The sequence below is a fragment of the Heteronotia binoei genome, chromosome 6 (genome assembly GCF_032191835.1).
Source record: "Heteronotia binoei isolate CCM8104 ecotype False Entrance Well chromosome 6, APGP_CSIRO_Hbin_v1, whole genome shotgun sequence".
NCBI classification, from domain to species: Eukaryota; Metazoa; Chordata; class Lepidosauria; order Squamata; family Gekkonidae; genus Heteronotia; species Heteronotia binoei.
In genome coordinates, this window is record NC_083228.1 from 132,622,273 (window position 1) to 132,643,725 (window position 21,453).

The 21,453-nt window shown below is 47.6% G+C and overlaps 1 protein-coding gene across 1 annotated transcript; it reads right to left on the reverse strand.

Annotated features, from left to right (window-relative positions):
- Window positions 1–19,627, reverse strand: HRG (histidine rich glycoprotein). Its single transcript, XM_060242592.1, has 7 exons — window positions 19,263–19,627; window positions 17,646–17,756; window positions 12,881–12,968; window positions 12,041–12,207; window positions 6,774–6,887; window positions 2,607–2,696; window positions 1–1,110 (listed from the first exon to the last, which is right to left on the reverse strand). Exons 1-7 carry the CDS (start codon window positions 19,458–19,460, stop codon window positions 121–123), a joined length of 1,758 nt encoding a protein of 585 aa, XP_060098575.1. The 5' UTR covers window positions 19,461–19,627; the 3' UTR covers window positions 1–120.
- Window positions 19,628–21,453: the final 1,826 nt, after the last annotated feature.

The window sequence follows — 21,453 nt, forward strand, 5'->3', positions numbered from 1 at the left end:
TTTGGCACACGGGTATTTTTATTTTCCGGACTGTAGCTCAGAAACAGTAACACCACATTGCTGAGGTCAATTAAGCTACACGTTTGTAATTTTAAATGCTATCATTGAATGGAAATGCGTTCAACGGGTAAGGGGAGGGGGATACAAAGACAGAAGGTCAAAGGGCGGATCAATGGTGGGCTTTCCTGGACACGATTCCGAATCCGAAGGGGTGAGTGGAAAAGGCCGAGCAACTGCTTTCTCATATTTGTCGTGTGAAGGGAAAATGAAATCTGCACCGGGAGCCTGGAGAACATCACGTTCGCTCGCCAACGGAACGCGATAGACCGAAGCAACCTCAACTTCAAGGAAAGAATGGGGGGACTGGAACGACTCATGGTCTTTTGAGGAAGTGTTTTCTCTGTTTTTGTGCAAAGTGTCGTTCCACCGGTGTTCGTGGTGGTGGCCGTGCCGGCGGCCACAGGGGGATCGCGGCGGTGGACGGAAATCGGGTCCTTCTGGATGGTGGTGACGATGAGGGGGAGGTGGGGGCCCGGCTGGTGGTGGGGGAAATTTACTAGGGGGAAAGTGGTGTGGGCCACCTGGTGGGGGAGGAGGGTAATAGCGTCCAGGGGGAGGAGGAATGTCCGGATAGACTTTTTCTTGGCTCTCTTTGGAGGAATTAGAACGATCGACGGGCCCTGCAGAGCCGCAGGGATGATGGCCGTGGCTGTGCCTATCTCTGTGATGACCGTAGGGAGGATGATGATGGGGACAGTCGGGACAATGATGGTGCTGGCGTGGAGGAGGAGAATGGTGGCTGTGGTGGTGGTGGTGGTGGTGGTGGTGAGGACGACATGGACGAGGGTCGTCAGGATGATGATGATGGATGTGCCATGGGTGGTGGCATTTGTGCTCAGAAACGTTGCTGGGGGGATGGCGTTCTCCGGTATCATTGTGGGGAGGACGATGATGGTGGTGGTGAGGAGAACATGGACGATGGTGGTCAGGATGATGATGGTGATGACGTCTGTGCCAATGGTCTCGGCCTCTGTGCCCACAAACGTTGCAGTAGGGATGGGATTCTCCAGTATCATTGTGGGGGTGACCGTGGATGGGGTGTCTCCCGAGCTGCCAAGAAGAGAAACACCATTGAAATATGCATGCGTCACGAAGAAGAAGATGATATCGGATTTATATCCTGCTCTCCACTCCGAGTCTCAGAGCGGCCCACAATCTTCTTTACCTTCGTCCCCCGCAACAGACACCCTGTGAAGTAGGTGGGGCTGAGAGAGCTCTCCCAGAAGCTGCCCTTTCAAGGACAACCCTGCGAGAGCTATGGCTGACCCAAGGCCATTCCAGCAGCTGCAAGTGGAGGAGTGAGGAATCAAACCCAGTTCTCCCTGATAAGAGCCCACACACTTCACCACTACACCAAGCTGGAGGAAAATGAGGAAGAAACAAATGTGTTATTTAGAAATTTCTCCACAGATAGCTGTCTTTTATTTGTAGCTATAAATCTAAATTTAGATCTAAGACCCAAAACATGTGTCATGCCAAAATGCAATCTGAACAACATTTCTGAAGTGTACAGAACAGATTTACATTACTAAGTTCAAGAGAACAAGACAAACGGGGAGTTGAAACCAAAGAGCTCATCAAGGAAGAATGCACAAAGAATATTCCTGTAGTCGAAAGAAATAAAAAGCCTTGACGGACGACTGAAGAAACTCTTAAAATTGCTAAAGGAAGACAAGAAGCAAAAGTCTTGGTTCGGCGGGGAGGGTGGGATACAAATTAAATATTATTATTATAAAAGGTGGCAGAAATAGAATCAGAAGTCCAAATGCAGCATTTCCAGTGACTGGCACATAGAGACAAATTGAGAACTATTATAATAACTTGTGTAAAGAAAGAGACTGGATTTATGCCCTGCCCTTCACTTGAAGTCTCAGAACTGCTTACTGTCTCCTTCCCTTCCTCTCCCCACAGCAGACACCCTGTGAGGCAGGCGGGGCTGAGAGAGCTCTGAGAGAACTGCTCTTGAGAGAACAACTCTGAGAGAACTGCGACTGACTCAAGGTCACCCAGCTGGCTGCATATGGAGGAGTGGAGAATCAAACTCGGTTCTCCAGATTAGAGTTTGTTGCTCTTAACCACTACACCAAACGAGCTCTTAAGGAAATAGAAGAAATAGCTTTTAAAAAAATAGAAGAGAACAAAAAAAGAAAAGAAAGGGAAGAACAAGAGAGCTGTGCCTGGAGATCCAAGAAATCGAAGGGGAATTTAAACCACAGGTAGGAACGCTGATGTCAGATGGCTACAGATGCTGGGAGATGTTCCAGGCTGCGGCAGCGGCAAACACGTAGCTGTTCAGAAATGGCCGTGGCTGCTACCAAGACCACAGCTCCTAGTCTCTGCTGCTCTCAGTTGGCTCCAACCTCTGGTGGTTGGGCTGGATCAGCAATGGGGGCAGGAAGAGAGATGGGATACCCCCCCTGGGAGTTTTTTGGGGCCGCCCCTTGTATACTATAATGCAGGTTCCTGCCGTCTTCCAGAACCCAGTTTAAAATGCATCTGCCTTCTAGACGAGCAATGCCATGAATCACAGCAAATGGCCCACTTACCTGGCTTTCGTAGATTTCACAGGACTCTACTTCAACGCCGTCAAGGTCTTTTGTGCCGTTAAGCACTTTCCCTATGCAGAATCCAGTGTGCTGTCCGGGGAAAGAAAACGTATTTGTTTGCTTGCATTGAATGATGCTCTGATGCCGGGGGATGGTTTGTGAGGGCAGAAGGAGGGACTTAGGGAGTGGGAAAGCTTTGAAAAATCAAAGGTGTTCTTCATTGGGAGACACACTTGAGACATGTGTCTGTGTCACCCCGTTCTCCACAAATCTTTGCAAACCCCCTGTGAGGCACAGACTCTGCCCATTTTACGGATTGGGGGACTGAGGCAGCAACTGTATCTGTGGGAAGGGAGGTGGTGTTTGATACTTCAAAAGACAAATTACACTTTTTTAAGGGCCAAGACCTTTAAAACACACAGACTCCTCCTCCCCAAACTTTCTTTTCCCACCCCGGTGCTCACACCCCAGGGCTTAATTTAGGTCAGGACTAGGGTTGCCAAGTCCCCTGTGGCCTCTGGTGGGGGACTTTTCTCTCACACACTGTGTGCATGATGCGATGACATCACTTGCAAGTGACATCATCGTGCCAGTGACATCACATGCCAGCTGGTCTAGGAGCTTCTGGGAAAACTCTATGGTTTCCCTGGATGCTCTAGCAATTTGGGAGGGAAACTCTATAGTTTCCCTCCCAAATTTCTAGAGTGTTTGAGAAAACCAGAGTTTTCCTGGAAGCTCCTAGAGCGGCCGGCGCACAACATTGCCATGATGTCACTTGCAAGTGATGTCATTGTGCCGGTGATGTTGGAAGGAGTGGGAGAACCACTGCCTCACCTGGGAGCTTGGCAGCCCTAGTCAGGACACGGCTTTTCTTGTAGTAGGAACTCCTTTGCATATTAGGCCACACCCCCTGAGGTAGCCAATCCTCCTGGAGCTTACGGGGCTCTTCTTACAGGGCTTATGGTAAGCTCCAGGAGGATTGGCTACATCAGGGGGTGTGTGGCTTAATATGCAAAGGAGCTCCTGCTACAAAAAAAGCCCCGGGTCAGGATCAGAGACTGCAGCCTCCTACCAAATGTTCCTCTCCAACTCTGCCCATGCCAGGGCTTTTTTGGTAGAAAAACCCCAGTAGGAACTTATTTGCGTATTAGGCCACACCCCCATACATCACCATTGTTTCACACAGGGCTTTTCTGTAGAAAAAGCCCATCAGAAATTCATTTATATACTAAGATCCAAATAGGCAGCTGTGTTGGTCTGAAGTAGTAGAACAAAATAGGAGTTGATTGCACCTTTAAGACCAAATTAGGTTTCTTCAGAACGTGAGCTTTCGTGCGCATGCACACGAAAGCTTACGTTCTGAACAGAACTAAGTTGGTCTTAAAGATGCTGTGGAGAAACGCCATCTTAGTCAATGTTGGTGCTTCATTGTGAGGGATCATTAACTCCTAAGCAGGCTTTGGCCTAGCCTCCCTCCAACCCCCCCCTCCCTTCCAGAGCCAAACCAACAACTCTAGGGGGAAAGTCTCCTAGAGAGGCAGGAAGTCCTTTTGTTCTTTGTATTGGAGTTAGCAGGAAGAGAAGGCAGTTTTGCAACTGGCGCTCAAGGGAGCATGTGGTGAGCATGGGGGCTCCTGCCTGTGAGGCCCCTAGGCAGTCAGACCAAGTAAGTCATCCCCAAGGCGGGGCAAGTTTAGACCAGGGACAGTAGGATGCGTTTATAACACCTTTCCTTCGTCATGCTGTTTGCTGTGTGGGTGCTGTGCTAACTTTTTATATGCAACTGTTTTTGTTTTGTTTTTCTTTCCCTTTCTTTTTCTCTTGTAAATAAATATTTTTTTCTGTTTTGAATGCTGGCAGTCAAACTCTGTACCACATAGATCCCCAACCACCTTAGACCACGCTGCTTTATAAAGGGGGCCCCGGGGAAGGGGGAAGGCATGCAGTTGGATAAGGTGCCAATCCTCCAGGGGTGCCCCAAAGAAGTGCTGAGGTCTCTGTGATACCCAAGTACAGGGTGGCAGAGGACCTTGAGGCCTGGCCTCATAGCTGGAGAGGGGGATTGGGAGTCCTGTTCCTCTCAATCTGAACCCCTAGACTGAGCAGGTGGTGGCAGCGAGCCCAAGGGGCAGGAGGAGAAATAGCTCCCTCCAGGAGTTGGCGACTCAATAGGGAGCTGATGGGACCGGGTCTGAAGGCAGAATCGGGCCGGTTCCATCACAGATGCAATTGACTCCTATTTTATTTATATACTAAGTAACACCCCCTGACACCAAGCCAACCGGAACTGCGTTCCTATGCGTTCCTGCTCAAAAAAGCCCCGCCTCCAGCCACTTCTGAGTCTTCCTTCCAGTACCGCTTCTCCTATTTATCACACTTTACTAGAGACTGAGGGAAACTTGACTGTCCAGGCCCAGCTATGAAGGGCCAAACTTCCTATTTGGGATCCATCTTGGGTTCCCCACAGCAGCTGAGGGGAATTGCTTTATTAGAAATAAAGGAGATCCTAGGCTTGGAGCGCTCCCACCTTGTCACTTCAGTACTTTTTGCGGAGCTGAAGCAGAGATGAAGAGTTATTTCCCCATGGTGTTTCCGAAACAATGGTGATGTGAGGAAGTGCAGCTTAATATTCAAATGAGTTCCTGCTGAGCTTTTTCTACCAGAAAAGCCCTGGTGTTTCAGCATGAGAAAACAGCTGGTGGGGGGAGGGGAAGGCAGAAGTCCCTGTGGTGGTATTCTGAGACGTTCCCCCCCTCTTTTTTATTAACTCCCTTCTTAACTTTTTAAAGCTCTGAATGTCTAGATTGACAGTAATCCATGGCCAAACATCCTTAACCCGAGTCAGTTCCTTTCCGTAATTTCCTTTATGAGAATTAAGACTTGTGTTTAATAAAAAAAAAGAGTTCTCCAAGACCAGGTAATGAATGTGTGCCTTTCTGTCCAAAAAGGGACCTTGTACCATAAATCTTTGTGTAAAAGCAATCAATGTGCTAGAACAAATTTACTCATCATATTGCTTCCGGACTCTGTTCTGAAATGACGGTACTTTTATATATTTACCGTTCTGTAAAGATTAGGATGGCATACATCATCCGCGCATGTTTAACTTGACAACAATCCTATGAGGTGGACAGGGCTTTTTTTTTGTAGCAGGAACTCCTTTGCATATTAGGCTATACCCCTCTGATGTACCCAATCCTCCAGGAGCTTACAGTTTTAATAACATGTGTAGAAGTAGGAGTCAGGAATTTTGTGTATGAGGTGATGGGTTTGTTTCTGTTTTTCTGTTTTGTTTTGTACTTTTAAGCTGGTTGGATGACTGTGAATAAAGAACTTGACTTGGCTTTTTTTTTGTAGCAGGAACTCCTTTGCATATTAGGCTATACCCCTCTGATGTACCCAATCCTCCAAGAGCTTACAGTAGGCCCTGTAAGAAAAACCTTGTAAACTCTTGGAGGGTTGGCTACATCAGGAAGGTGTAGCCTAATATGCAAAGGAGTTCCTGCTACAAAAAAAAAAACATTACCTTGGAGTTGGACAAGGCTGAGCAATAGCATCACTCAGCAAATTTCATGATGAAGTGAGGATCTGAACCCAGGTTGACAACTCAGTGGCTCTCAAAGCTCAAACAAATCAGACAAATATGTTTTTTTCAGGGCTGTAGCCACCAGGGGGACATATGAGGCGGCAATCCCTATAGAACTAAATCCTAAAGATTGTGAATCCTGAAGATTGGGTGGGGGTGCTGCACATTCTAGAGGGGGCATTTCCCCCAAAGCCCCCTGTTGGCTATGGCCCTGTGTTTTGTCCATAATATGCAACTGCAGTCATATGAAGCAGCCTCAATTTGCCTTGGGGCAGTGAAGGGAAAGCGATTTTAACTCTTAACCCTCCAACCTTTTCCTTGGTTTTGCTATTGGAAACCAGGTTTCTTCCTGTGTCATCAGCCTTTTAAAAAAAGAGATGGGATCTTGATAAAACCACATTTGTCATCCTGTCGAATTCCAACAGCTAAGCAGAGAGTCCAAAACGCACAAAGCGTATCTAGTTAAAGCTGCAGAGAGAGACTATAATTTAACTTCCCCAAAACTTGCTCCTTGTCATTCCCTGGGTCATTTTGTATTTTCAGTTTCATATTCACTACACCTTCTTCAGCTCTGTACTTACCGCTTCTCGATCAGGAAGAAATTTGCATCCAGACACCGATGACGGCAGCTTGTTCTTAGAGCATGTGGTCTCCTTTATGGTAAATTCTACATAATATGTAGTACGATCTGCTACCTGCATTGAACGGATTTAAACGAGACAGAAGGGAAGAACTGATTAAAAACAACCAGGCTTTCTTGGCTGATACCTGTGCCTATTACTGTACAGTAAGGTTACAAGTTCTCCAGCAGCGGTGGGAGATCCCCCCCACACCTCCTGCTTCTCTCTGCTTCTCTGAGAGGCTGCAGGAGAAAAACAATGAAAATAACCATCAGATGTCCTTAGGAATTGCAGAAAATATATGGTACAGCATTGGATGGGCAGCCATTGGCAACGTATGCTATCAGTTCTACGAAAAACCCAGAAGCAATGCCAGCCTCTCTAGGAATCACTAAAGATGCGCCAGCCTCTCTAGGAATCATTAAAGATGCTATTGTTTTACCATAGAGTTTCTGATTATTCCTAGAGAAGCGTGACATCACTTCTGGATTTTTCCTGGAAGTCGTTGTTATCATGTCGTTGTTGAAGATTGCACCCATGTGCTCCCCTCAGTCTCCCACTTGTAAGCTTGCAGTCTCCAGGTGCCCTGCTTTCCTCTACCTTAAGGGGTCTCAAAGCGGCTTACAATCTCCTTCCCTTCTCCTCCCCACAACAGGCACCCTGTGAGGTGGGTGGGGCTGACCCAAGGTCACCCAGAAGGCTTCATGTGGAGTGGGGAATCGAAGCCAGTTCTCCAGATCGGAGTCAAGCGGTCATAACCACTACACCATGCTGGATTGGGTACCGTATTCTTCACACCACAAGACGCACTTTTTCCTCCAAAAAAAGAGGGGGGAAAAGTGTGTGCGTCTTATGGAGCGAAGGTACGTACCTTCTTGGGGGGGGGGATCCGCTGCCTCCGCCTCTGATCCCGGCGCTTCCCCCGCGCCTGCCTGCCTGGCTCCAGCTTCTTCCAGCAAGCGCTGGGATCGCTCCACGCTGCCCCCACCGCAAACCCAGCGCTTTGCGAGCGCTGGCTGCGGAGGGGGCAGGTGCTTCCTCTGTGCCTGTCTGCCTGGCTCCAGCTCCGACGCTTACAGCGAGCGCCAGGATCGCTCCCTCTGCACTCTGATCCCGGCGCTTGCTGTAAGCATCAGAGATGGAGCCAGGCTGACAGGCACGGAGGAAGGAGGCTGCCCTCTCCACAGCCGGCGCTCGCAAAGCGCTGGGTTTGCGGTGGGGGCAGCGTGGAGCGATCCCAGCACTTGCCGGAAGAAGCTGGGGCCAGGCAGGCAGGCAGGCGCGGGGGAAGCGCCGGGATCGGAGGCGGAGGCAGCGGATCGCCCCCCAGGAGGAAGGTGCGTCCTATGGTCCGGAGCGCCTTACGGTGTGAAAAATACCAAGTGCCTAGAAGTCAGCTGGTATTACAATCTCTAGACCTGGGGTCAGTTCCGCTGGAGAAAATGGCTGCTTTGGAGGGTGGTCACCCTCCTTAGGCCCCCGTCCTTGGAGATTAATGGAGGAAGAAAGTTCCTCTGATTACTTTCTGCTTAATAGCCGCTTTAAAAGCTCAAGGATGCAATGGCTTATAAAAAGGGAGGCGATTAGTGAGAGCTGAGCTGCCTCTCCACAAACCAATGCACAATCGATTCTTCTTCTTCTTTTTTTTAAAGGATTGATTTAGTAGCTGTCCAAAGTTTAATCTGATTCTGGGAATCGGTGGGGCTTCCACTGGCATTGTTAAGAGCAAGAGAAGACTAAGTTTGGCCTGCAGCCTACGGCTGGGTTTTCAACTTCCAGGTGAGGATTTTAGACTTCCCAAAATTACAGTTGATCTCCAAGGAACACATCAGTCTCCCAGTGAAAACAGCTGCTTTGGAGGGTGCAGTCTAGGACAAGGGGGGGCAAACATGCGGCCGGGGGCTGAATCAGATCCCTGAGCAACTGGCTGTCATCTGCTTCCTTCTCCTTTCTCTTGCTTCCTTCTGCATCACGACTTGCTTTGCCAGGCTTGCTCAATCGCGCAGGAGTTACAGAGCAAAACCTCGATTTTCTCCATTGGCTGAGGCTCCTCCCTTGTGGGGGAAGGGAGGAGGAGAGATACATGGCCTGGCCCGACAAGGTCGTGTTTATGTCAGATCCAGCCCTCATAACAAACGAGTCTGACACCCCCTGGTCCAGGGCATCACATCCTTGGTGAGCTCCCTTCCTTCCCCAAACCCCACCTTCTCCAGGCTCCACCCCCAAACCTCCCAGAATTTTCCAACCTGGTGTTGGCAGCTATGGGAGCCTCTCACCTACCCCCCCCCCAAGTAGACCTAAATACCAAGCCTTCATTTTCTTTTTCAAAAGTGCAAGATTTGATTCTGTACTGAGTCACATTTGTCTCTGGAACCATAGGCTGCAAAGCTGAATGAGTTGCCATCTCCAAGGTAGGAAATTCCTGGTAATTTGGGGGTGGAGCCAGGGGAGGGCAGGGTCTGCAGAGAGAAGGGACCTCAGTGGGGCATAAAGCCATAGAGTCCACCCTCCAAAGCCAGTTTGGTGAGTGGTTAAGTGTGCAGACTCTTATCTGGGAGAACCGGGTTTGATTCCCCACTCCTCCACATGCACCTGCTAGCATGGCCTTGGGTCAGCCATAGCTCTGGCAGAGGTTGTCCTTGAAAGGGCAGCTGCTGTGAGAGCCCTCTCCAGCCCCACCCACCTCACTAACTGGAGCAAGAGCCTCTTTACATATTCCCACTATGGTTTAGTTGTCACCACCAAAAACTCTTTCTTAGTGGTCAGCTCCCATGTAACTTAGGAAAGCGCCCACCATAAGGGTAATTCAGATCATATTGATGAGGGTTCTCTGTTTTGCATTTTCATCAGCAGCAGAACTTCCACAAATAAATTTCCTGGGCACTTTCCACCATCAGCCACTATTTTTCCTGCATTTTTACCCCTTGCTATACAATCAAAGTACTTTTTGAAGTCTTGTATAAAGTTGGTGATTGGTAAAGAGTTAGAACCCTGTTATAAGGTCATAATAGTGTTATAACACACTAGAGTGATCACAGATTTTTTTTTTTAACAAAGCCTTTTGATGGTGCAGCTGGGAAACCACAGTCATTGGGGATTGATGAGAGAAAGATGGTGCTGATGCAGGTGAGACCTTAGAAGGTGGACACCTTCCTGTCCAGGTGATGTGAAAACAAGCTTGGGATGTGCTCTTCCCAGAAAAGATCACAGCAAAGCAGGTTTGGGGAAAAGTATACTCATGGGAAAAGGATAACCAGAGCACAGTTAGCGCAGTCCATCACGGGATTTGAGCTTTCGAGAGTCAAAGATCCCTTCTCCAGATGCATACCCTGAAAATTTTGTTGGTCTCTAAAGTGCCACTAGACTAAAATCTAGCTCCAATATCTGGGTACCTTATGATTTAGGGTTTCCAGGCCTCCCTTGACTACCAACAGGGGACGGGGGGTAGGGTTGCCAGATCCGGGTTGGGAACCTCCTGGATATTTGGAGATGGAGCCTGGGGAGGCCAGGAACCTCCGTGGGGTACAATGCCACAGGCTCCACCCTCCACAGCAGCCATTTTCTGGAGACAACCGGTAATTCCAGGGGGGATCCTCCGGTCCCACAAGGAGCCTAGCATCCCTAAAAAAAACTGCTATATCATGGGGGTCAGAGTGACATGAAGACCAGTGACAGTAAAATGAGTTTATTCTCCGTTCTCTCTCTCTCTCTCTTTTTGCAGAGCACCATACATCACCTGTCACCTACAAATGGGGCCATGGATTTTCTATGGCTCCAGGAATTAAAAAAAACAACAACATGATGCTTATTTGGGCTGCAATTGCACACCACTGGATATTCCACAATTGGATTGGAGAGCCAGTTTGGTGTAGTGGTCAAGTGTGCGGACTCTTATCTGGGAGAACCAGGTTTGATTCCCCACTCCTCCACTTGCACCTGCTGGAATGGCCTTGGGTCAACCATAGCTCTGGCAGAGGTTGTCCTTGAAAGGGCAGCTGCTGTGAGAGCCCTCTCCAGCCCCACCCACCTCACAGGGTGTCTGTTGTGGGGGAGGAAGGTAAAGGAGATTGTGAGCTCCTCTGAGACTCTTTGGAGTGGAGGGCGGGATAGAAATCCAATATCTTCATCTACCTCACAGGGTGTCTGTTGTGGGGGAGGAAGGTAAAGGAGATTGTGAGCCGCTCTGAGCCTCTTTGGAGTGGAGGATGGGATATAAATCACAGGGTGTCTGTTGTGGGGGAGGAAGGTAAAGGAGATTGTGAGCTCCTCTGAGACTCTTTGGAGTGGAGGGCGGGATAGAAATCCAATATCTTCATCTACCTCACAGGGTGTCTGTTGTGGGGGAGGAAGGTAAAGGAGATTGTGAGCCACTCTGAGACTCTTTGGAGTGGAGGGCGGGATATAAATCCAATATCTTCATCTACCTCACAGGGTGTCTGTTGTGGGGGAGGAAGGGAAAGGAGATTGTGAGCCGCTCTGAGCCTCTTTGGAGTGGAGGATGGGATATAAATCACAGGGTGTCTGTTGTGCGGGAGGAAGGTAAAGGAGATTGTGAGCTCCTCTGAGACTCTTTGGAGTGGAGGGCGGGATAGAAATCCAATATCTTCATCTACCTCACAGGGTGTCTGTTGTGGGGGAGGAAGGTAAAGGAGATTGTGAGCCACTCTGAGACTCTTTGGAGTGGAGGGCGGGATATAAATCCAATATCTTCATCTACCTCACAGGGTGTCTGTTGTGGGGGAGGAAGGTAAAGGAGACTGTGAGCCGCTCTGAGACTCTTTGGAGTGGAGGGCGGGATATAAATCCAATATCTTCTTGTTCACAATGGATAAGCCAATCCAATTGCAAATGATTACCAGTAGCATGATATTCCAGAGCAGGGGTGGCCAAACTTGCTTAACACAAGAGCTACATAGAACAAATGTTGGATGTTTGAGAGCCACAAGACACGGACATCAGATGTTTGAGGGAAAGAAGGAAAATAGATGGGGAGGGGGGGAGAGGTGGAAAGAAAGCAACTTTAACTTTAAGTGCATTCGCCAAGCTGCCAGCTGGCTTTGCGAAGTGATTTAAAGAGACAAATGCCTTCTCCAAGTCGACTGATGCGGCAGTGGGGGCTTCAAGAGCCACACAATATGTGTGAAAGAGCCACAGTTTGGCTACCCCTGTTCCAAGGGGATTGGGTGCAGTTCTAGCAAAGTATCCTTGAGGGTAACTTTGATACATACCCCTAACAAAGCTTTTGTGACTCGAGCCACCTTGAAATGTTTAGTCTCATTGCTCTCCTGAATGTACTGTTCCAGGATCCTCTCAGCTTCTGCACCGTACTGCTGAACATTTTCCAAGACTGTGATCCTGACTGGACATCGTTTGCACTCATACAATTTTGGTGGCACTGTGAAAATCACATGGTTATATCAGCAACGTAGCACAGGTATTCTGATGGGTAAATGTGGAGGGGGGGATGTGGACTGAATTGTAGGATAGTTAGGGGAATACGGAACCTATTGGAGAACCCCACACTAAGAGTAGTTGTTAATGGCATTTCATCTGACTGGAGGTGGGTGTCTGGTGGGGTGCTCCATATTTTTCAATGTTTTTATATCTGATTTGGATGAGAGACCGGAGGGACTACTTATTAAATCTGCAGATAACACCAAATTGGAAAAAGTAGCAAACATACCAGAAAATGGAGATAGAATTTAATATGCAAACATGGGAGGGACTTACCTGGATAAACAAAGTTTCAGCCCTCTGGCCAGCATCACACAGGAAGTGATGTTATCACACCAGCAATGTCCAGGTGAAGTGCTGGTATTTGGGCAAAAACTCTATGGTAAAACTAGCTTCTGTCGTAAAGTTTTTGCCCAAATACCATAGCGTTGCCTCGATGTTGCTAGCATGATGGCATCACTTCCTGTGTGATGCTGGCCAGAGGTCTGGGCAAACTTTCTCTTTCTCCAGATAAGTCCCTCTGCGGGCAAGCTGATGAATGGCTGGGGGGGCGTGGCCTGTTGGTAGGGGATTCCCACCTCCAACCCTACACTTCACGGACAAGATGAGAATACCTGGGCTCATAGTACAATTGTATCCATACAGCCTTTCTCCTTGAAGTGCTTGATCTATGTAGACAACAGCATTACAGCGCCCAAAGTCCTGAGGAAGGAAAAGAACAAGAATGTGATCCAAGCTGAATTTCCAAAGAAAACAATCCATGCTTCTTCTATTGGATAATAATTGGCTTATTTTTTTTACTAACCCTGTATGTGTAAGGACTTATTGGTTAAAAGGAAATCAATGTGATCCTGACTGAACACCCAGAGTCTTCTTAATGAAGAGCAGCAGATATATATTTGGTTGGATCTAGCACAGAGTTTCTGAGGGCATAAGGACCTCAAAGTAGCTGTTTTACTGCAAAGGAACTTCAAGAACAGAATGGAGAAAGAAACTGCTGAATTACAAAGTATCATGAAACTTGAAAAAAACACCTCTCCAGGACTGAACAGGGATATTGGTTTTTTTTTAAATCTCAGTACATTTAAAGCCCTATATGGCCGAGGACCTGCCTACCTGAGGGACCGTCTCTCCCCATACGAGCCCCAGAGAGCACTGAGGTCAGCAGGGAAGAACAAGCTGACTATCCCTGGGCCAAAGGAGGCCAAATTGCAGAACACCCACGCACGGGCCTTCTCCATCACAGCTCCATGCCTATGGAACCAGCTCCCGGAAGAGGTGCGGGCCCTGAGGAGTCTTGACCAATTCCGCAGGGCCTGCAAGACCATCCTCTTTAGGTTTGCCTTTGCAGATTGTTGATTAATGATCGCTGAACAAATGGATCCGCCAAAATGATTTTGCCTCAGGAATTTTCGCTATCACGTAAACTGACAGAAATAGCGCCAGGAACATCACTATTACTGTCAAATTTATGTTAAATGTGAATTTAGAATGGTTTTTAGATAATGTTGATTTTAAAGTCTTGTATAACTATTGTATTGTATAATTTTATGGATGTTGTTAGCCGCCCTGAGCCTGCTTAGGCGGGGAGGGCGGGATATAAATAAAATTTTATTATTATTATACTAAACCCATTCTCACTGAGTATAACTATATATCCACAGTATTTCAATGGCCGTTTTCGCACTAGCGTTTACTCCGGTGTAGCACCCCATTTACCTCCGGATCTTTTCCTGGTTTTCACACCTGTTGCTCCGGCGCTGTGGTTTGCTCCGGTGCTGCAGGGGTTTCACGCCGGAGTATCTTGATCCACCTGCTTCCGGAGTTTTTGAAAACCTCTGGATCCACTCCGGATCCACTCCGTGGAGTTTGCTGTGGGAAATCCATCCACGCCGGATCGACTGCTTTGTGGGCGTCACCCTCTCCCTTTCCGTCCTCCCACCCCATCCACCCCCTTGGCCAATCATCAGCCGTTCGCGGTGCTTCCCAAAAGTGCCCGCACGGCCATTTTTTTTTAAACTTCATATTTCTTGCGTAATAGCGATATTATTGCTTTTCCGCTGTTGCGTTATTTCGTTAGTTCGTTAGGTCCCCGTTGCAGCTGCAAGCGCCAGCCGGGGAGGGGGAAGAGCGCGGAGGAAATCCCAGCTTCGCCACCCGGGAGGGAGCGAGGCTGGGAAGGGAAGAACCTGCCACACACACACACACTAGTGCTGGGAGGCTTAAATGTAAAAGCTTTCTCCAGTTTGAACAACGTGTAGTGTGTCGCCATAACCATTTCGTTATAACGCAACCATTTCATTATGGCGCAACCATTTCGTTAGTTCGTTAGGTCGCCGTTGCAGCTGCAAGCGCCAGCCGGGGAGGGGGAAGAGCGCGGAGGAAATCCCAGCTTCGCCACCCGGGAGGGAGCGAGGCTGGGAAGGGAAGAACCTGCCACACACACACACTAGTGCTGGGAGGCTTAAATGTAAAAGCTTTCTCCAGTTTGAACAACGTGTAGTGTGTCGCCATAACCATTTCATTATGGCGCAACCATTTCGTTATAGCGAAATAGAGTTAGTCCACGCAGCCAGCGGAGGCGACTGGGGACACCCAGACGACTCCGCGGAGCGCGCTGAGCACCCGCCAATCACCATCAGTGGCGGGAAGTTGACATCCAGATTCTCCACTGTGAATGCTTCTGTTAACACATAAAGGGCTGTGGAGGATGCTACAGCTGCAGCCAATCCATAAGCAGAAGCGGCACACGTGACGCTCTTGTTACGTTGTTACGTAGTTACGCAACCAGACTTGCGCTTTAAAAAAAAATGATTGACAGGGCATCGAACTCAAGTCGATGCTAGTGCGAAAACGATTTGAGCCGGGGCTTCATGGAAAGCGACTCCACTAAAGAGGCAATGTGCGAAAACGAGAAAAATGATCCGGACATAATTGCGCCGCGGAATAAGGGGAGCAAACGCTAAGTGCGAAAACGACCAATGTATTTCTCTTTTACAGTAGTATATCAGAATAATTTTTTGTATTGACATACTCAAATAAGAGATATTGGCTGACTAGAACTTAGACAAGAGACCACCAAGGAAATATGGGGTTGCTATGCAGAGGCAGGCAATGGCAAACCACCTCTGAACGTCTCTTGCCTTGAAATCCCATGAGGAGGTACCATAAGTTGGGTGGCAACTTGACAGCACTACATACCCATAGCATGCAGAATGCTGAATGGTTCTAGGCAGGGCTTTTTTGTAGCAGGAACTCATTTGCATATTAGGCCACACACTCCTGATGTAGCCAATTCTCCAAGAGTTTACAAGGCTCTTCTTACAGGGCCTACCGTAAGCTCCAGGAGGATTGGCTATGTCAGGGGGCATGGCCTAATATGCAAAGGAGTTCCTGCTACAAAAAAAGCCCCAGTTCCAGGGACTGACTTATGAGAGAAGCCCAGCAGTTTTTGGCAGATCTGGTCACTGAGTTTAGCACAAAAGTTTATTGAAAGTAAGGAGCTTAAAACCCCCTGACCTTGCCCATTGCTTTTCAGGAAACTGGCTAGAATGCAAACAAAAACTAGCCTCATCATTTCTTTTTCTGACTGAAAGGCAACCCTAAACTGCATCCAAACTATGTCAAAACGATGCCCATTTCGAAACTGCTTTTTGGTGTGTTGATTGTCTTATGAGAGGGGAAAGGGGGTGCAAGTATATCAGCTACTCTTTTCTCCCTCGGTTGAAAGTCTTTGGTGGGACAGGAGAAGCAGCCCTCTGATCCTGGAACTCTTGAGTCAGAATATCAACTGAAGTCTATATTTTCCTCATGTCAAACTGTAGAAGATCTGATTGTGATGACTTCGAAGATAATGCATCAAGGGCAAGTTGTATATTCATAGCTGCAGGGCTTTTTTTTGAGCAAGAAGGCAAAGGAACACAGTGCTGGCTGGCTTGGCATCAGGGGTGTGTGGCCTAAAATGCAAATGAGTTCCTGCTGGGCTTTTTCTATCTATTTTTTCCAAACATTGTCCTAGGAGCCTCAGCCTTGGCTAAGGGATACCAGAGTAATTTGCTATGTACATGTCTGTATACGAGGACTAGAAAGTTGATGGCCTTTGCCGATTGAATGATCGAAGGACTTGCTCAAAGTGACTTGACATCATATTCACTGATAGAATAGCACCAGAAATGTTGATTTTAATTTATAATTAGAATGTTTTTAAGATTAATGTTGTTTTAATATCCATTGTATAATGTATTGTATGAAATGTTGTTAGCCGCCCTGAGCCTGCTTCGGCGGGGAGGGCGGGATATAAATAAAATATTATTATTATTATTATTATTATTATTATTATTATTATTATTATTATTATTATTATTATTATTATTATTATTATTATTACTACCCCCAAAGCCCTGTGTGAAACAATGGTGATGTCAGGGAGTGTGACCTAATATGCAAATGCTTTCCTGTTGGGCTTTTTCTACCCAAAAAAGCTCTGCATAGCTGTTTGCCTCAGTTTTTTACAACAGTTTTTAGCTGCAAAACACTGATCCCCAGAGAAGAAAATGGTCATGATTATGTGTGTTGGAATCATTGACTCAGCATACCTGGGCATTGAGGGGGGCATTACATCACTCTAAAAGTGTGTATTAGATGTTATCTCCTTGAATGGGATGCCTCTCTTTGTCTTAACCTGGGAGCTGCCCTCTGACCCCCCTCTTTCTGTGCCCTTTGTCCTCCTATTGTCTGTACATGGACTTCCATAGAGACACATGTCTGTGATGGTTTCTCCTATAGAGACAGTACTTTCATACTCCCACACATAGGATGCCGGACAAGCTGGTCATATGTGACGGGGAAGGACTTTCAGGGGAAGGACTAAAGATTAGGCTTTCTCCCTCTTTCAACTGCAACCTGAACGTGAACTGGATCTTCTTGAATGTGAACTGGAGAGCCAGTTTGGTGTAGTGGTTAAGTGCTTGGACTCTTATCTGGGAGAACCGGGTTTGATTCCCCACTCCTCCACTTGCACCTGCTGGAATGGCCTTGGGTCAGCCATAGCTCTGGCAGAGGTTGTCCTTGAAAGGGCAGCTGCTGTGAGAGCCCTCTCCAGCCCCACCCACCTCACAGGGTGTCTGTTGTGGGGGAGGAAGGTAAAGGAGATTGTGAGCCGCTCTGAGACTCTTCGGAGTGGAGGGCGGGATATAAATCCAATATCGTCTTCTTCTTCTTCTTGAACAAAAGTAAGTTTACCTTTGTTGCAACACACTTCTTGGAGCAATGTATTTACTACACTCAGCATTGCACTTCTATAACGGGGCAAAGCCCTGCTGTATTAACCGAATATCTCAGTAATGTGTGAATAGAAGCAAGGAAGACATTGCTACTTGCCGAGGTGCCAAAGAAGGGCCCGTATTCACAGGTCTCCCAGTGTTTCCTGGAGAGGACAGGACATTCTGTTTCCAGCACATCCAGAATAAAGTAAAAGATGGATGCGTTTTCCTGTTGGGGGGGGGGGAAAGAAATGAAACATGTTGAATTGCTTCTGCATAGAAGATGCTTGGTGTGATCAGGGTCGCTGAGAATCAGCATGGCCATCAGCCAACCAAGCGAGGATTCCCTCTAGGTCTGCTGAAAACCCTCCTGATCAGTCCAAATAGCATATGAACACCAATGGCACGACTTGTCCAGCACTGTGGACTCTGCCATGACCGAGATCTCTAAATCCTTCCCCTCCCCTGCTTTATAGCCATAGATATGAAGAAGCAAGCTGAGTTACTTAAGCCAGGGGTGGAATTTTAGCAGGAGCTCCTTTGCATATTAGGCCACACACCCCTGATGTAACCAGTCCTCCAAGAACTTACAGGGCTCCTGCTTGAATTCCACCCCTGACTTAAGTTAACCCCACAAAATCCTGCTCCTGGGTCTTTTCCCCTCCATTTTGTGCAATCGAACAGTTTTAACTGATAATGTGGTACCGAAACGGGTAGCGGTATGACTAGCACTGATATGAAATTTCACATGCATTTGAAAAATGTGGCAACAGTTCAGAATTCACACCAGAACTTTCACATCAGAAATTCCAGACAAAACTATCAATGACCTCTTTTCATAGAAGCTGAAGAGCGCACGCACATTTGTTCTCTGAGCAGTTGGAATACAGTGTGCCTATCTTATAATATCACCCCAATTCAACTAATCGGTTTCAGGGGCTTGCCAGCCATGCTGACAGGACAATGAAGAAACCAGTGGGACTGAAAAGGATTCCCATTTGGCTGGGTTATTCCACATTTTTTCTTCTTCTTTTTTTAATGTTCAGAATTTCAGAAGCAAAATACGAAATGTAAAAGTAAAATTAAGATACTGAAACTTTGTCAATTTTCAGTTTTGCGCGCAATTTCAGTTCAGATCTACAGTTTCCAGGATGTCAGTCTTGTGGTCTCATTATGTACATACTGTTTCCATGAGAATGAAGAAAAGGGGAGTGGGATTCATTTTGTGGTCTCTCCTCTACTTCATCAATTACCAGTTTGGATTTACACAGGGGGGAACAGAGAAAAATGTAGGCCACCCTGAGCTCCTTGCAGGAAGGGTGAGATAAAAAAAATAATAATAAGATCAATAAGGTAGAATACAATGTAATAATAAACCAAATCTCTGCATAGGGTAAATAATCTGAGCTGTTCAAATATGATCCAAAACAGCATCATTGCTTTGTCAGCAGATCAGTGCCAGTTAAAGTTGCCAACTCCAGGCTAGAAAACTCTTGGAGATTTCAGGGTGGAGCCTAAAGAGGGCGGGGTTTGGGGAGCAGAAGGGGCTCAGTGGCATATAATGCCTTAGAGTCTACCCTCCAAAGCAGGCATTTTCTCCACAAGATCTTGGTAGCCTGAAGATCACTTGCAATTCCTGGAGATCTCCAGGCCGTGCCTGGAAATGGGCTAACCCAATGCCAGTTGAGAAGCTGGAGGTACCAACCTTCGAGCCAGTGGCAGCCGTGATACTTACAACATGTTGGACGTGAGCGTCCGCAACCCGCAGCAGGGAGAAGATGTAGCCGTCCCTGCGGTGCTTATTGATCAAGTCAAGGGCCACCCCGGCATCCTTTTCTGTCTCATGGCAGTCTGCTGAAGCCACAGAGGGTGGACTTTGGGCACTGGAGCAGAGCAAAATGGTGCAGAGCACGAAGGCCGGTAGCAGCTCCATTTGCCCTGCAGGATGCGAGAGCTCCTGAGCTTTTCCCCTTTGCCAAGTTTACATCAGAAAAGCCCTTCCAGTTGTATTGAACTGGGGCTTCTGCATCACCGAAGCAACAGCCTTGATTCCTAGTTAGGAAGAGCAAACAGAAAAGGAATGATTAATAATGAACAGAAACAGAGGTGGTTCCTCTGAGTGCCGTTGCATAACTGGTTCCTGCTTCCAGAATGCCCTCATGGGGAGCCAAGTTCATTGGCTCTTTCAGTTCAGCCAAAGAGGCTGAATACTTCCAGTTTTGCTCCTCTGCCAACAGCAATTCTGTTCCAACAGACTGGACTGGCAAGTAACCAGATGGCCACCCGCAGTATGCAAGGCCTGGTGCTGGAATTAGGGTTGCCAAGTCCAATTCAAGAAATATCTGGGGGCTTTGGGGGTGGAGCCAGGAGAGATTGGGGGTGGAGCCAGGAACAAGGGTGTGACAATTGAACTCCAAGGGAGTTCTGGCCATCACATTTAAAGGGACAGCACACCTTTTTAAACGCCTTCCTTCCATAGGAAATAATGAAGGATAGGGGCACTTTCTTTTGGGGCTCAGAGAATTGGACCCCCTGGTCCAATCATTTTGAAACTTGGGGGGTATTTTGGGGAGAGACACTAGATACTATACTGAAAATTTGATGCCTCTACCTCAAAAAACAGCTTCCCCAGAGTCCCCGAAACCTCCAGATCAATTCCCCATTATACCCTATGAAAATTGATCTCTACTTATGGAATAATGAAGTGCTCACAGACGTTTCTCTCCCCCCCCACCCCGTTTCTGGTTACTCTGAAGCAAGGGATTGGCCTCTCTACTCACGAGTAGCTGCCAACTTCTTCCAAGTAACACAGACACCCCATCCCAAGAGGAAGCCTTTCATTCGGAGACTGAAGCCTCCAGAGGCGGAAAGGCACATGGTCCTCTGGGGGTGAGGCTTCCCCCTGCCGGCCAGCTGACTGGGGGTGGGAAGGAACCTGGGAAAGTGGAAGAACCCCCACTGGAACCTGGGGATTGGCAAGCCTAGCTGGAATAGGCAATATAATAGCAACAACGATGCCAGTTATGTATCATTAGAAAATGGCTGCTTTGGAGGGTGAACTCTAAATTTACCTCACTTTCCCCTCCAATTCAGTTTTTAATATGCATAATTTCTGATTACTTTATATCAGGGCCTTTTTTTTTAGCAGGAACACACAGAAATGCAGTTCCAGCTGCCTTGGCATCAGGGTGTGTGGCCTAGTATGCAAATGAGTCCCTGCTGGTTTTTTCCCCCAAAAAGCCTTGTGTGAAACAACGGTGACATCAGGGTGTGTGTCCTAATATGCAAATGAGTCCCTGCTAGGCTTTTTCTACAAAAAATCCCTGCCTTATATGAAGTGATGAACCCAGGAAAATCTTAGCTCCTCAACAAAACAAGCTGGTTCTCCACTCTGGCTAACTCTTAATTCCATCACCCTATATCCCTCCATGGCTAAACCGGACAATTTCTGGGGGTGAGACATAAGCAGCAGAGAAAGAGGGTTAGAATTGGTCAACAAACAAGCCCTCTAAAGGAACTGATTCGGTGTGTCACACTGGGAAGACCAAAAGTGTGCACTTTGGTTCTGATGTGTGTTTGCCTTGCTTCTTCGCTTATGGTGGTCTGTGACAAAATGCCTTCCTTGCTAGAACTCACTTCCTAAAAGAGTTTTTTCCCCACTGTGGGAGGGAGTCAGCTTACAGCTCTCAAGGGCAGCAGACTTCTCTCTCTCTCCCCCCCACCCTTCTTAACGGGGTTGCCGGGTCTGTGTTGGAGAATACCTGGAGACTTTGGGAGTGGAGTTGGGAGAGGGTGGAGTTTGGGGAGGGGCAGGGCGGGGCCTCAGTATGGTACAATGCCATAGGGTCCACCCTTCAATGCAGCCATTTTCTCCAGGGGTAAATATCAACAGGTTCCGATGTAAATGAACAATAAGTGAAAAAACA

Excerpts from the sequence above, each read along its gene's own strand:
- HRG (XM_060242592.1), bottom strand. The coding sequence starts at position 19,460 with ATGGAGCTGCTACCGGCCTTCGTGCTCTGCACCATTTTGCTCTGCTCC. Across the intron at positions 12,208-12,880 it reads CAATTGTACTATGAGCCCAG|TGCCACCAAAATTGTATGAG; the intron begins GTATTCTCATCT and ends TGATTTTCACAG. Across the intron at positions 6,888-12,040 it reads TCACAAAAGCTTTGTTAGGG|GTAGCAGATCGTACTACATA; the intron begins GTATGTATCAAA and ends CGTTCAATGCAG.